A 14880-nucleotide genomic window follows, 5' to 3' on the forward strand; every position below is an offset into this window, starting at 1 on the left:
TGCCGCAAAGGAGCCTGCTCAATAAGATAAGAGCCCATAGTGTTAGGGGTAAGGTACTGGTGTAGATAGAGGATTGGCTGACTGGCAGAAGGCAGAAAATAGGGTCAAAGGGGTCTTTTTCAGGATGGCAACGGATGACTAATGGGGTCTGTAAGGGGACCACATCTATTCACATCATATGTTAACGATCTAGATGAAGGAATGGACGGCATTGTTACTAAGTTTGCAGATGGCGCAAAGTTAGGTGAAGGGTCAGGTAGTTTTGAGGAAGTGGAGAAGCTGCAGAAAGGCTTGAATATGCTCGGAGAGTGGGGAAAGAAGTGACAGATGGAATACAATGTGGCAAAGTGTGAGATTACGCACTTTGATGGGAAAATTAGAGGCATAGCTTATTTTCGAAATGGGGAAGGACTTTGTAAATCTGAAGCACAAAGGGATTTGGGCTTCCTAGTTCAGGAATCATTTCAGGCCAATATGCAGATTCAATTGCAGTTAGGAAGGCAAATATAATGTCAGCGTTCTTTTCAGGAGAGCTATAATGCAAGAGCTGGGATGCACTGCTGAGGCTGTATCAGGCTCTGGTCAGACTGCATTTGGAATATGGTGAGAAGTTTTGGGCCGCGTATCTAAGGGAGGATATTCGCTGGCCGTCCACAGGAGGTTTACAAGAGTGAACCAAAGGCTGAAGGTCTTGTCAAAAGAGGAGCGCTTGAACACTCTGGGTCTGTACTTAAAGCAGTTTAGAGGGATGACTGAAACTTACAGCAAACTGAGAGGCCTGGACAGATTAGATGTGGAAAAAAACATTTCCACTAATTAGAGAGATTAGTACGTGAGCGCGTAGCCTCAGAGTGAAGAGACGACCCTTTTAGAACTGAGGAGGAATTTTTCAGAGGGTGTTGAATCTGTGGAACTCATTGCTGCAGAAGGTTGTGGAGGCTGAGCCGTTGAGTGTATATAAAACAGAGGTAGCTAAATAAAAAAATGAAAAAAATGTGTTTGCTGGAGATCAGAAACCAAAACAGAAATTGCCAGAAAATCTCAGTAGGGATGGTAGTATCTGTGGAGAGAAATCAGAGTTAAAGTTTCAGCTCCAGTGACCCTTCCTCAGAACATACTGGCCATGATTCAATGGCAGAGCAGACTCGATGGACCGAATGGTTTAATTCTGTTCCTATACCTTATGGTCTTACAGAGAAAATTCCTATCATACACAGTGCCATTTGCACAGTTTCTTCTAATTCTATCACTTCAACATTTGAAACAAAAATATTGAAACTAATTCTGTTTGCAAAGAAGCAAGAACTATTTACATATGTTCTATTTCCATCAATGTAGATTGTGCTATGTCTGCCAAAGCAAACTGAAAATTACAACTCACAGTATGTCTAGTGAATAAAAAAAGCACAATATGAACTCTGGTTGGAAAGGTCTTGAATGAGTCAAAATATTTGCTCAAAGTATCTGCAGAAGTTAGAACTTCTGACTGTGTTTCTATCTGTTTTTAAGGTGATGTGGAATGTCCTACTGTACTCGTTGTTCGACTGCAGAGAGGGAGGGTTAACATTATAATCTCCCTCACTGACATTCGCATGAATGCAAGTGCTGAGAGATGTCAACTACGGTGACAGATTTCAAGTCAAACTTTCTAATTTGAAAGCACTCTCAGAGTCGTTGAGGTCTACAGCATAGAAGAAAGCTCTTCAGCCCAAGATGTCTGTTCTGGTCAAAAACAACTACCTCAACTATTCTAATCCCATTTTCCAGTACTTGTCCCATTGCTTTACATATCCTGGCATCACAGATACACATCTAACCTCCTTATCTATAATCTTGTCTTATCGGACAACTGTTTGCCAGAAGTTAGCTATTTGCTGAGTGATTTACTTTCGGAACTGCATTGGTTAAGGATGCGAATCCCAACTCTATGTATTCATCTGAAATAAGTGGGAAATGAGAGACAGAAACTGCATGAAGAACGTTTTATTTTTACAGTTTGAATTTGACAAAAATTAAAGTATCTGCTTATTTGGTTTCCCTCCAGTGTCAAACACAGCACTTTTGATTAATTCATTTTGAGTAACCCAACAATATATCAGTAGGTATTTGAGTCAAACACAAGTTTTTAGCCTTATCAGGTGTGGTATTTGGAAGATAGTGATATTGGACCTATTGCCACTGGAACGCAGAAAGCTAAATGAGATTCAATTAAGGTTTTATCACATGACCAGAGGCAGCTTGACACCATTTATAGGAAGCACCTTGCTGCATTGGGAACCCATCTACCACACTTAACATTCAGAACCTCCACCAACAGTGCACAGTGATAGCAGTGTGTCTCACAATAAGGATACACTGCAGCAACTCACCAAGCTCCTCTAACACTATCTTCCAAATCCATGACCACTTCCATCTAGAAGGCCAATGGCAGGGTTGAGAGTGTGGTGCTGGAAAAGCACAGCAGGTCAGGCAGCATCTGAGGAACAGGAGAATCGAAGTTTTAGGCATAAGCCCTTTATCAGGAAGGTCAAGGGCAGCAGATATATGGGAACACTATATATCAAGTTCCCCTCCATGCCACATTGTCCCTTCACGATTGCTGGGTCAAAATCCTGGAATTCCTTCCCTAATAATACATGGATGATCCTACACCTTGAGAACTGTAGTAGATCAAGGAAGTGGTTCACCACCCCACCTTTCAAGGCCAATTAGGGATTCTACAAGAGGCATCCACATCCCAAGAATACGGGATTTCCTACCATAACTCTTGATTCCTTATTGATTAAAAATCTGTTTGCCTCAGCTTTTAATGACCGACCCACAACACCCTTTTATGGTAAAGAATTCTGCATATTCACAATCCTCAGAGAAGAAATTTCTCCTCATCTCTGAAATTTTTAGCACCTGTGGATAGTACTCTGGGGTAATTGAAAACTGTTTATATTTTTCTAGCTCCTTCAGCATTGTAAACCATCCAAAGACACTTTACAGGGACACTATCAATGTTTGACATCAAGGCACCTAAGGTGATATTGTGTCCGATGAGCAAAAACAGTGACCAACATGAGAGGTTTTAAAGGACTTCTCAAACAGACCATTGACCAGAAACTCAAGTGGACACAGTGGCTGCAAGAACAGGCCAGAGAGTGAGGCAAGTAACGTACCTCCTGACTCTCCAAAGGCCTGTCCATTATCTACAAGGTACAAGTCGGGAGTGTGATGGAATACTCCCACTTGCCTGAATGGGTGCAGCCCGCTTAATTGGCACCACATGCACTCCCTCAACACCGATGCTCAGTAGCAGCAGTGCGTACAATGTATAAGATGCATCGTAGAAATTCGCCCAAGATCATCCGCCAGCACCTTCCAAACCCATGACCACTTCCACCTAGAAGGACAAGTAGATATGTGTGGGAACACCACCACCTGCAGGTTCCCTTCCAAGCACCTCACCATCCTGACTTGGAAATATATCATCGTTCCTCCGCTGTGCTGGGTCAAAACCCTGGAACCTACCTACAGCATTTGAACTGGGGTGGTTCAGGAAGGCATCTCACCACCACCTTCTGAAGGGCAACTAGGAATGGGCAACAAATGTATTCCCAGGCAAAGGCACCATGTCTCGCGGATGAATTAAAAAACCTGAAATATCGACTTCTTCCCCTCCTCCTGCTGCCTGGCTGGCTGTGTTCCTCCAGCCTCCTGCTTGTCTACCTTGGATTCCAGCATCTGCAATTTTTTTTTGTCTCAGATGAAAAGCAAAGGCTGGGAAATAGGATTTTTCGTTATAAATGGTTTGCAGCTCCGCAGTGTTAATCTCATGCGATTTTCCCAATATTCGTGCCAATGCCCACATCGCTCATGTTCCTGGTAAGACTCTACCCACAGAGTTTAGTGCACATCGAGAGTGCACTGGGAATTCTGAGGGCTGCCGACAGGATTTTTGTGTGATACACTGAGCATCCAGCGACCAGGAGATGTGGACCAATGTACTGAATCAAGTCTCAAGCTGGCTGATGCAGAAGTGGGAGGTCAGTCAGACAATAAAACTCGGTTTTCTTAAAGAAAATCACAAAGGCACCATTCTGAAAGAAGTGACTTTTCACTCTTTACACAAGGAACTGTTCTTCTGAACACTCAACATGAATTTGGAGACAGTAAGGACTGCAGATGCTGCACACTCATTCAACACGAACTTGTTTATTTACTCTGATTGTTGCTTTTACTATGGTTTGACGTGAAACAGTTCAAAGTGCAAGAACATTCAATTAAACTAACGGTTTGGCAAATGAAACGGTTATAAAATGATAATCACATGAGGATGTTAATTTTTGATTTGCTTCGTGAGGCGATGGATCATTCTAAGTCTATCCTTTCCAGAAAGATGCTCTATGCAGATCCTTTGATGAGTGCAGCCAGCCTCTGCAAACCCTGTAAGGGATAAGAAACATGCCGATGAGGAACCCTCATTCTGTCATTTGATATCTTTATTTTTTGCGATGACAGTGTCCCCTCCAGAGTGCCACTTTTCGACACTGCTTCCTATTACTATATCATTTTAGAAATTGTACATCCCAGAAATATTTCTCGCAGCATTTGTGGAGTGAAAGCAGAGTTAACGTTTCAGAACTTCAGATGAACTGAAGAGGGGCTGCTGGACTTGAAAGGTTAACTGTGCTTTCTCGCTCCACAGATGCTGCCAGGTCTGCTGAGATTCTTCGGAAATTTCTATGTTGACTTTAGATGCCCAGGTCTTGCTCAGGTCTTTGTGCTATTCCAGCACAGAAACAGGCCGTTCAACTATTTATTCCAGTAAGTCAACAGCCTGAGAGCCCAAATCACCTCTCAGACTCTACAGAGTGAAGGTAAGTGTGTAAGATAAATGGGTGAGGGAGTAAACGAGCAGGTGGGTGAAGGTTGGTGTTGGAAATGCGTGCGTGGCAGAGTGCCAGGTGGATAGGTGAGGAGGGAGTTCCAGGTGGGTGAGTGAGGAAGCAGGGTGCCAGGTGGGTGGGTGAGGAGGCAGGGTGCCAGGTGGGTAGGTGAGGAGGCAAAGTGGCAGGTGGGTAGGTGATGGGGCAGAGTGGCAGGTGGGTAGGTGAGGAGGCAGGGTACTAGGTGATGGGTGAGAAGGCAGAGTGGCAGGTGGGTGAATGAGGAAGCAGGGTGCAGATGTGTGGGGGTTAGAAGGCAGAGTGCCAGGTGGGTGGGTGAGGAGGCAGTGCCAGGTGGGTAGCTGATGAGGCAGAGTAACAGCTGGGTGAGGAGGCAGGATGACAGGTGGGTGGGTGAGGAGGCAGATGTACCCTCTTCCATTCCTTTATCTTGCGTGTAATTACCTAGTTTCCTTTTAGAAGTGTTGATAAACCTTCTTCAACAGCACGTTCTACGGCTGCAATCATTGACACTTGGGAGGACAGGAACAACAGACATGTGCAAACACGGCCATCTGCAAGGTCCCCTCTCAGCAATACACCATCCAGACTTCAACCCACACAACCAGGCAGCTCAAACTCCTGGGAGTCCCTTCCCACACACATTGTGGGTATCTATCCCCACCACTCTAAGTAATTACAGCTGGTCAAGAAGGTAGCTCACCACCACCATCTCCAGGGCAGTTAGGGATGGGCAATGCCAACCCAACATGTGATGCCCACATCCTGTGAAGGTGTGGAAGAGACTTGATTAAATCAGTGAATTAATAATAAAAAAAAAAGCATTTACCTCGTCCATTTCTTCAGGGCTGGAAATGGAGAAAGCAGCTCGGAGATACGAACACGGTGCTGAACTGTCAGTCATGAACACTCGACCAGGCACAAGCAGTACCTGAGGAGAGGCGGACAAACCCAGTTTCAGCAGGAGTCACTTTCTGATGCATTCAAAATACGATGGACCAAGGTTAAGAAAGGAGGCAGGCGGTGAGAGGAATAAGCAGGAGATCTTGCCTTGCTCGCAGTCTGAGTGAAGGATAACTCCAGCCGGCCCACAGAGGGTTAATTCACTGGAGATTAGATTTCCCCCTCCACCTGTGTTGAAGACACCCAACCTTCAATCTCTGAGCATTGGCGGCCAGTCTGATTGGCCAGGATCTCTGCTGGCTCAGCAGCGCCAGTGGCAACAGTGGACAGGACAGGAACTACAAGGCGCATCCCTCCAAAGCCCTTCAGGTCCCAGAGACCAGGACAGTGAAGGCATGAGCAGGAGATCTTCCAGCCCGATGGGGAGGGGTCCCATCAGCAAGTGGAGAAAGGGTGAGTGGAAGTCTCGATGGAGCGGCTGGATTGGCATTTGTAGGGAAGTGTCTGTAGGGAGCAGACCTTGGTGAATGGGATTTAGATTGGGGGTGAGGATGTCAGGTATGGACACAAGGCTCTTGAGAAAGAGGCCGACCTAGCCTCCCACTCAAAGCTGGAATGAGGTGACCTGTTGACTTTCCCACCCTCGCCTGTCCCCTGCTCCTGAAGATGCCTGGGGCAGTCCAGAACCAGGGCCCACATTCTAAGGATGTGGGTGAGCTCATTTCAGGCCTTTGTTACTCCTCCAACATCTGCTCTCTTTGTAACAATAAGCTGCCTCTGGACGCCTGCTGGGTCTCATGTCCCATTTGGTAAATGTAAAATGCAAATTTCTCATGAGGAGATGAAGAGAAATTGTATTACACAGAGATGGGGAGCCTGGGGAATTCTCTCCCAAGAAAGCCAAAACATTGAATGTTTTAACGGAGTTAGATATAAGTTCTTAGAGATAAAGGGGTCAAAGGGGGGGGGGGAGGAGAAAGCAAGAACCTGACTTTGATGATCAGCCATGATCATCTTGAATGGTGGAGCAGGCTCGAAGGGCTGAATGGCCTACTCCTGTTCCCATTTTCCATGTTTCTATACAGCCTTACAATTGAGGCAGTTCTGCAGTGACAGACCACTGATGGGACCTTGGCTGGGCCTGGGGTGGCCAGGCCGGTGTAGACTTTGCCCTTTTGTGTTAAATAGCAGACAGGGTGTGGGCTAGCAGGAGGGTCCCAGGAAGGCCATTCAGGGAATTATCCTGACCCCGCCACCCCCTTCCCTGGACTGGGACATCCAGCCTCGAATCAAATGTTCAAGGGCACCCCAACTGATTAGAAACAGGAACTGAGTCCAAAGGTAGGAAGAGAGTTCAGGATGAGGGATTTTGATAGAAAATCGGTAAACATTGCATCTAAAGTGGCTGTATGCCACTCACGTGACAGAAACTGCACCTCATGAGTGCTTTTCAGGTAAAAGGTTCTGCATTTCAAGGAACTTAGCCCAATGGCCTTGAAGACATTCTGATCCCTTATCACGAGGGAGACACTGAACTTAACATGACTGTCACGTAAACAAGTGTTAGTCCCTTGTGGAGATGCCAATGGGACATCTGCTTGAGACCTTTTTCTGGATGTCCGCTCTATATCGTGTTCCTTTTGTCAAGTCAGAAGAAAGGGCCATGAATCCTTGATTTGCTAAAATGTATCTTCAAGTGGCGATCGGAGTGGTGGGTGCGTGGGGATTGGGCAAGGGAGATGTGTAGGGGCAGGAAGTTCACAAGGGTGTTCTTCCTGGATCCTCAATACTATGTAGGCCACATTCTTCTCCTCCTCCTGATCTCTTTAAAACAACAAGCTGCCTCTGGAAACATGTTAAGGGCCACTTGGGAACAATCTTTAGGCCTTCAATGTAGGATGAGGGTGAGGAGGAAGGAGTGAGGGAGACGGGAGTGAAGATGATGGGAAGGTGGTGAAGAAAAAGAGATGAAGGGGTGTGGAGGCTAAAGAGAAGGGGACAGTATCTTAATTGAATAAAAATACATGGAGGAATTTTATTATTTAATTGAATACCTAGAGCACATAAAAAGAGCTGGGGCATGATGGATAACAGGTAGAAGCAGACACGATAATGCTGAATTCTCTGCATTATAAATATATTATCAAAATGAATTAATGGCTAATTTTTATCCTCTACTGACTGACTTGGGATTGAATTAAAAGGGCTAAGAGGGGGGCAGGGTGAAAAAGGGGGGAACGTGAAGGAGGAGAGTGTGAAATGGAGAGGAGAAGGAGATTGAAGAAGAGAAAATGAAGAGCAAATACAAGGTTATCTAAGATTATAAAGGGACCTTGATTGATTGGGTCAATGGGCTGAAAATTGGCAGATGGAGTTTAATTTGGATAAATGCAAGGTATTACATTTTGGTAAAACAAACAAAAGCAGGTCTTATGCAGTTAATGATTGGGCCCTGGGCTGTGTTGTCGAACAGGTCGGCTTCAGAGTTCAGGTACATCATACTTTGAAAATTGTGTCACAAGCAGACAGGGTGGTTAAGAAGGCATTTAGCACGCTTGCCTTTTATTGCTCAGACCTGTGAATTTGGGGCATAATGTTGAGGTTGTACAGGACATTGGTGATGTCACTTTTGGAGAACTGTGTGCAGTTCTGGTTGCCCTACTATAGGAAGAATATTATTAAATTGACAAGGATTTAGAAAAGGTTTACCAGAATGTTGCCAGGATTGGAGGGTTTGAGTTATAAGAAGAGGCTGGAAAGACTAGGCCTTTCGTCACTGGAGTCAAGATTAGAGTGGTGCTGGAAAAACACAGCAGGTCAGGCAGCACCCGAGGAGCAGGAAAATTGCGTTTCGGGCAAAGGCCCTTCATCAGGAACCTTTCTTCACTTGAACATACGAGGTTGATGGGTGACCTTATAGAGGCTAATAAAATAATGAGGGGCATATATAATGTGAATAGAAAAGGTCTTTTCCCCAGGGTGGGGGTCTTCGAAACTAAGGGGCATATTTTGAGAGGAGAAAGATTTAAAAGGGATATGAGGGGCAACTTTTTAACAGAGGGTGGTGTGTATATGGAATGAGCTACCAGAGGAAGTGGCAGTTGCAACATTTAAAAGACGTTTAGACAGGTACGTGAATAGGAAAGGTTTGGAGGGATGTGGGCCAAGTGCAGGCAAATGGGAGTGGTTGCATTTGGGAAACCTGGTTGGTATGGATAAGTTGGAATGAAGGGTCTGTTTCCGTACCACATGATCTATCCCTCAAAGTTTCCATCAGATCGATGCATGTTGCCAGGGGAATTGCCTTCAACAGTTTGTACACTACCTCTTTTTCTATGGCTTTCTCCGAGATGAGTTGTTGCGTGTCTGGGATTTTGTTCAGCTTCATCCAGAAGAACATACCTGCACTGGGGACCTGCCAATCAGCTACATCTTGAAGGAACACAAGCATTACAGAGATAGAATCATTCAATATTCACCAAAGCGAATGCCATAAACTTGCATCAAACTGTTACCTTGGCTCGGAGAACTAAAAACAAAATGACTGGAAAGATAGGAAGGAAGATAGAGTGGCATAGTGGCTCAGTGGTTAGCACTGCTGCCTCACAGCACCAGGGACCTGGGTTTGATTCCAGCATCAGCTGACTGCCTGTGTGGAGTTTGCACATTCTCCCCACACCTGTGAGGACTTCCTCTGGGTGCTCCAGTTTCCCTCCACAGTCCAAAGATATGCAGGTTAGGTGGATTGGCCATGCTAAATTGCCCATGGTGTTCAGGGATGTGGAGGTTAAGTGCACTAGTCAGAGGAAATATAGAGTAATAGGGGAGGGGAGGGGAGTGGGTCTGGGTGGGATACTCTTCAGAGAGTCAGTGTGGACTTGTTGGGCCAAATGGCCTGTTTACACACTGTAGGGATTCTATGAAGACAGAAAAAAGTGTGATTTGCATGGTTCGCCTCTTCAATCACTGAAGAGGATAAATGAGTAGATATGGAACAATGTGTTGAGAAAATCATTCTTGTTCTATAGAGAGGGGAATCTTTAGTCATGTCTTCACAGGAAGACAAGAAATAAGAGCAAATGTTGAGCCTGTTTTCCCATTTAGTATGCTAATTGATGATCTTGGATTTCGACTCCATTTTCCCACCCACTCGCTCTAGCTTTGGATTCTCGGACAGACTGGAAATCAATGCCGGTCTTCCTAGTATTCAACAATGGAACATCCACTGGTAGAGAACTTCAAAGGTTTCGAAGGTTTTGAAAGAAGACATTTCTCCTCACCCAAATTTCTAAATGATCAACCTCTTATCCTGAGATGTGCCCGAATGCTCCACATTCCCCAACCAGGGGAAACATGGGACAAAATTATGAATTTATAATTATCTTTAAATGGGGGAGAAGAGAGAGATAATAGTTGAGATGAGAGTTTTCTTCGGAATTTAGTCTGACGATGAGACAGGTCAAGCAATCGGATCTGAGAACAAAAAAAAGCTGGAAATCACAGGCAACATCCATGGAGAGTGACAGAGTCAAGATGACTCTCAACATACATAGAACATAACAGCGCAGTACAGGCCCTTCGGCCCTCGATGTTGCGCCGCCCTGTCATACCAACTACACTATTCCATGTACGTCCATATGCCTGTCCAATGACGACTTAAATGCACTTTAACTTGGTGAATCTACTACTGTTGCAGGCAAAGCATTCCATACCCTTACTACTCTCTGAGTAAAGAAACTACTTCTGACATCTGTCTTATACCTATCTCCCCTCACTTTAAAGTTGTGTCCCCTCGTGTTTGCTGTCCCCATACTTGGAAAAAGGCTCTCCCTGTCAACCCTATCTAACCCTCTGATTATCTTATATGTCTCTATTAAGTCACCTCTCAACCTTCTTCTCTATAACAAGAACCGCCTCAAGGCCCTCAGCCTTTCCTCGGAAAACATTCCTTCCATACCAGGCAACATCCTAGTAAATCTCCTCCTTTCCAAAGCTTCCACATCCTTCTTATAATGCGGTGACCAGAACTGTCCACAATACTCCAAGTGTGGCTGTACCAGAGCTTTGTACAGCTGCAGCATAACCTCCTGGTTCCGGAACTCAATCTCTCTATTAATAAAGGCCAAAACACTGTATGCCTTCTTAACAACTCTGTCAATCTGGGTGGCAACTTTCAGGGATCTGTGTACCTGGACACCGAGATCTCTCTGCTCATCTGCACTCCCAAGAATCTTACCATTAGCCTAGTACTTTGCATTCCGATTACTCCGTCCAAAGTGTATCATCTCAAACTTGTCCACATTAAACTCCATTTGCCACCTCTCAGCCCAGCTCTGCATCCTATCTATGTCTCTCTGCAACCTACTACATCCTTCGTCACTGTCCACAACTCCACCGACCTTAGTGTCGTCCGCAAATTTACTAACCCACCCTTCTAAGCCCTCATCCAGGTTATTTATAAAAATGACGAACAGCAGTGGACCCAACACTGACCCTTGCGGTACGCCACTAGTAACTGGACACCAAGATAAACATGTTCCATCAACTACAACCCTCTGTTTTCTTTCAGCAAGCCAATTACTGATCCAAACTGCTATGTCTCCCACAATCCCATTCCTCCCCATTCCCCTACTGTGGGGAACCTTATCAAATGCCTTGCGGAAATCCATATACACCACATCAACTGGTTTATTCTCATCTACCTGTTTGGTCACTGTCAAAAAGCTCAATGAGATTCGTTAGGCACGACCTACCCTTCACAAAACCATGCTGACTGTCCCTGATCAGATTATTCTTTTCTAGATGGTTATAAATCCCATTAGAACTCGTTATAGAACTGATGGAAAGTGTGGAGGGGGCAGCATTTATGCTTTAGTAGGAGTAAGGGTTGGAGTACTGGTGGAGACAGAATGTTAATAGGTCAGATGAAGTGATTGGAATGGCAGAACACTGGTGTGTCTAACTGCCAAACTGGAAAGAATAGACAGTCCCCACTGGAGTGGGGGGAGGGGAGAGAGGATATGGTGACAGAGAATCTCCAGCACCTTTTTGTTTTCAGTATAGATTCCAGCATCTGCAGTGGTTTGCTCCTATTAATAACTGGACCTTTCAAACTCAGCATGCTGACTGACCATCAGTGTGATTCGCTTTCTAATCCCCTCAATTCTCCACTTACATGAATGATTACGTGAGACCACAAAACCATGAGATGTCGGAGAAGAAGTAGGCCTTTCAGTCCATCGAGTCTGCCCCACTATACAATAAGATCATGGCTGATCTAATAATTCGCAACTCCACTTTCCTGTCTTTTCCTCACAACCTTTTGTTGGCTTTCCTGATTCAAAATCTATCTCCACCTTGATTATTTTTAATGACCCAGCCTTGACAACTCTTTGCAACAGAGTTTCACAGACTTACAACCGAGTTCACACATCTAAGACAGAGATGAGGAGAAATTTTTTCTCTCAGAAGGGGTGTGAATCCATTGACTTCTTGCCCACTGAGGGCTGCCGAGGTTGGGACATTAAGTATATTTGAGGTTGAGATCGATTTTCAATCAGGAAGGAAATCAAGGGTGATGGTTGGAAGTGGAGGAAAAGTGGGGTTGAGGATGAACAGATCAGCCATGATCTCATTGAATGGCAGAACAGACTCGATGGGCTGAATGGTCTACTGCTGTTCCTATGTCCTATGGCCTCTCTTTTGTTCCAATGCTCCCATCTGCGTTTCCCTGGAGTGGGATCACATAGTGTCCACTGGTACGTGGAACATTCAGTCTTTCTCTAACACAGCAGGCACTGAATGGACAGAAGTTCACTGACATCTGAAACACTTAATTATAAATTTCAGTTCATGGAGATACCCATCAAATGTCAGCAGTTTAATTAACATTGGAGCGTTGGTTCTCCTCTAAGTGAGGGATGTGCCCCTTCCCACTTCTGCAAATGGGAGGACCATAAGAAATAGGAATGGGATTAGGCCATTTGGCCCCTTTGAGCCTGCTCTGCCATTCAATGGGATGATGGCTACTCCATCACTTCTCACATTCACTTTCCTGCCTTTTCCCTGGAACTCTTGATTCCCTGAAAGATCTAGAATCTAACTATCTCAGCTTTAAATATACTAATTTGGTATTTGGTGATCAGTCTAGACATGATGGGCCAAATGGCCTATTTCGATGCTCTATGACTAGATTAGATTAGATTCCCTTCAGGCCCTTTGGCCCAACAAGTCCACACTGACCCTCTGATGAGTAACCCACCCAGACCCATTGCCGACCCTATATTTACCCTTGACTTGGCAATTTAGCATGGCCAATACACCTGACCTGCACATCTTTGGATTGTGGGAGGAAACCGGAGCACCCAGAGGAAACCCTTGCAGACACGAGAAGAATGTGCAAACTTCTCACAGCCAGTCGCCCGAGGCTGGAATTGAACCTGGTCCCTGGCGTTGTGAGGCAGCAGTGCTAATCACCGAGTCACAGTCCACCCCACACTGCGCCACTGTGCCGTCCCCACCTATGACTCTGTTCCCACAGCTCTCTGTTGGCAAGGAGTCCCAAAAACTCACAACCCTCTTAGAGAAGCATTTACCCTGATAAGCCCTTTAAGAATTCGATATGTTTCATGGAATCATACAATCCTTATAGTGTGGAAGCAGGCCATTTGGCCAATTAAGTCCACACCACCCCTCTGAAGATCATCCCACCCAGACCCCTCCTTGTAACCCTGCATTTCCCACCCAACCCACACATCTCTTTTTCCACTGAGGATCACCTCTCATCCTTTTAAACTCCAGTGAGTAGGTTAGCCTTTGCTCATCCAGCGGTTACTGGGTAATAGGTCCAGTTTAAAAAGATTACACCGTTTGTTTGGATCTAACCCTGAATTTTATGCTGACTATACTTGGTGAACCATTTCCTCTATGCTACAAGGAGCTGTGTTAATGTTCATTCCATTTTTTTAAAACAATGACAGTTTAATTTGCCAGCATTACCTTTAAGCCATCTTTCCGCAGACTTATGCATGGCGTCTCGCTGCGTTTTGTAGAACTGCACCACCCTGTCATAAATTGAACGGAAAAGAAGAAATTCAAAACCTGTTGGCATTTGCTGTTCAGTTCTTCCTTTGCTAGAAGCAACATCAATTCATGTGCTCTCAAGATAAAGGAACATGTCTGAGGATTTGCATCTGTTTTTCCTTTTGAACAGAAGCGTGTGGAGAAAGTATTTCCCGGTGCATTCTCCACAGCAATGCCCAACCAATAAGACTGGATAATGCCAACCACTCATTATCTTCATGGAGTCTGATTTGTTGCTCCTTTTAAAATTTGGCATTCTTGCATCTGTCCTGAGGATTGCAGAATGGAAAGCTTTCACAGTGTGTCTCTTTCTTTAACAATACTAACACCTCATATTTACCCTTGACTTGGCAATTTAGCATGGCCAATACATCTGACCCGCACATCTTTGGATTGTGGGAGGAAACCGGAGCACCCAGAGGAAACCCATGCAGTGCTAACCACCGAGTCACAGTCCACCCCACACTGCGCCACTGTGCCGCCCCCATTCAAGTCTTTTAAAACAATGCATAATTCTGGTTGCAATGATTTTGAATAAATCTCAGGTTGACTATTCCGTCTGTGATCTTGAATGCAATTGACAATTTGCACCAAATAAGAAGGGATTTTCTGCTGGGGCTCATACACACCAGGACTTGGGATAAACCTGACTCATAGAGAGAGAGAGAGAGAGAGAGAGAGCGGACAGAGAGAGAGGGACAGACAGAGAGGTGGGACAGACAGAGAGAGAGATGGGACAGTGAGAGAGAGGGACAGAGAGAGATGAGACAGAGAGAGATCGGACAGAGAGAGGGACAGAGAGATAGAGAGACACACAGTGGGAGTGAGATGGAACAGAGAGAGAGAGGGACAGCGTTAAAGAGACAGAGAAAGATTGGGAAAGAGAAATGGGGAGAGAGAGGGATAGTGAAAGAGGGGCATAGCAAGAGAGAGAGGGATAGGGACAGAGTGGAATAAAGACAGAGAGATTGAAATGCTGAAGGAATCAGGTGGAGTGGAA

General features: G+C 45.2%; 1 protein-coding gene and 1 long non-coding RNA gene across 3 annotated transcripts in view; one reads left to right on the forward strand and one right to left on the reverse strand.

The window, feature by feature from the left end:
• Positions 1-1624, forward strand: part of LOC140495001 (uncharacterized) — a 60085-nt gene extending 58461 nt beyond the window's left edge. Inside the window, exon 3 of the long non-coding RNA XR_011964058.1 lies at positions 1510-1624. This is a non-coding gene — a long non-coding RNA (uncharacterized lncRNA). The remainder of the gene's footprint in view (positions 1-1509) is intronic.
• A 344-nt stretch (positions 1625-1968) lies between these two features.
• The window catches only part of aadat (aminoadipate aminotransferase), an 87164-nt gene continuing 74252 nt past the window's right edge, over positions 1969-14880 (reverse strand). For both annotated transcript variants that reach the window (XM_072594554.1, XM_072594555.1), the window contains exons 12-15: positions 13797-13861; positions 9124-9230; positions 5725-5826; positions 1969-4431 (exon numbers count right to left, since the gene is read on the reverse strand). In XM_072594554.1, coding sequence (XP_072450655.1) covers positions 4390-4431; positions 5725-5826; positions 9124-9230; positions 13797-13861 — 316 coding nt within the window. In that variant the 3' untranslated portion in view covers positions 1969-4389. The remainder of the gene's footprint in view (positions 4432-5724; positions 5827-9123; positions 9231-13796; positions 13862-14880) is intronic.

This window comes from Chiloscyllium punctatum, chromosome 2, assembly GCF_047496795.1.
Source record: "Chiloscyllium punctatum isolate Juve2018m chromosome 2, sChiPun1.3, whole genome shotgun sequence".
Lineage (NCBI taxonomy): Eukaryota > Metazoa > Chordata > Chondrichthyes > Orectolobiformes > Hemiscylliidae > Chiloscyllium > Chiloscyllium punctatum.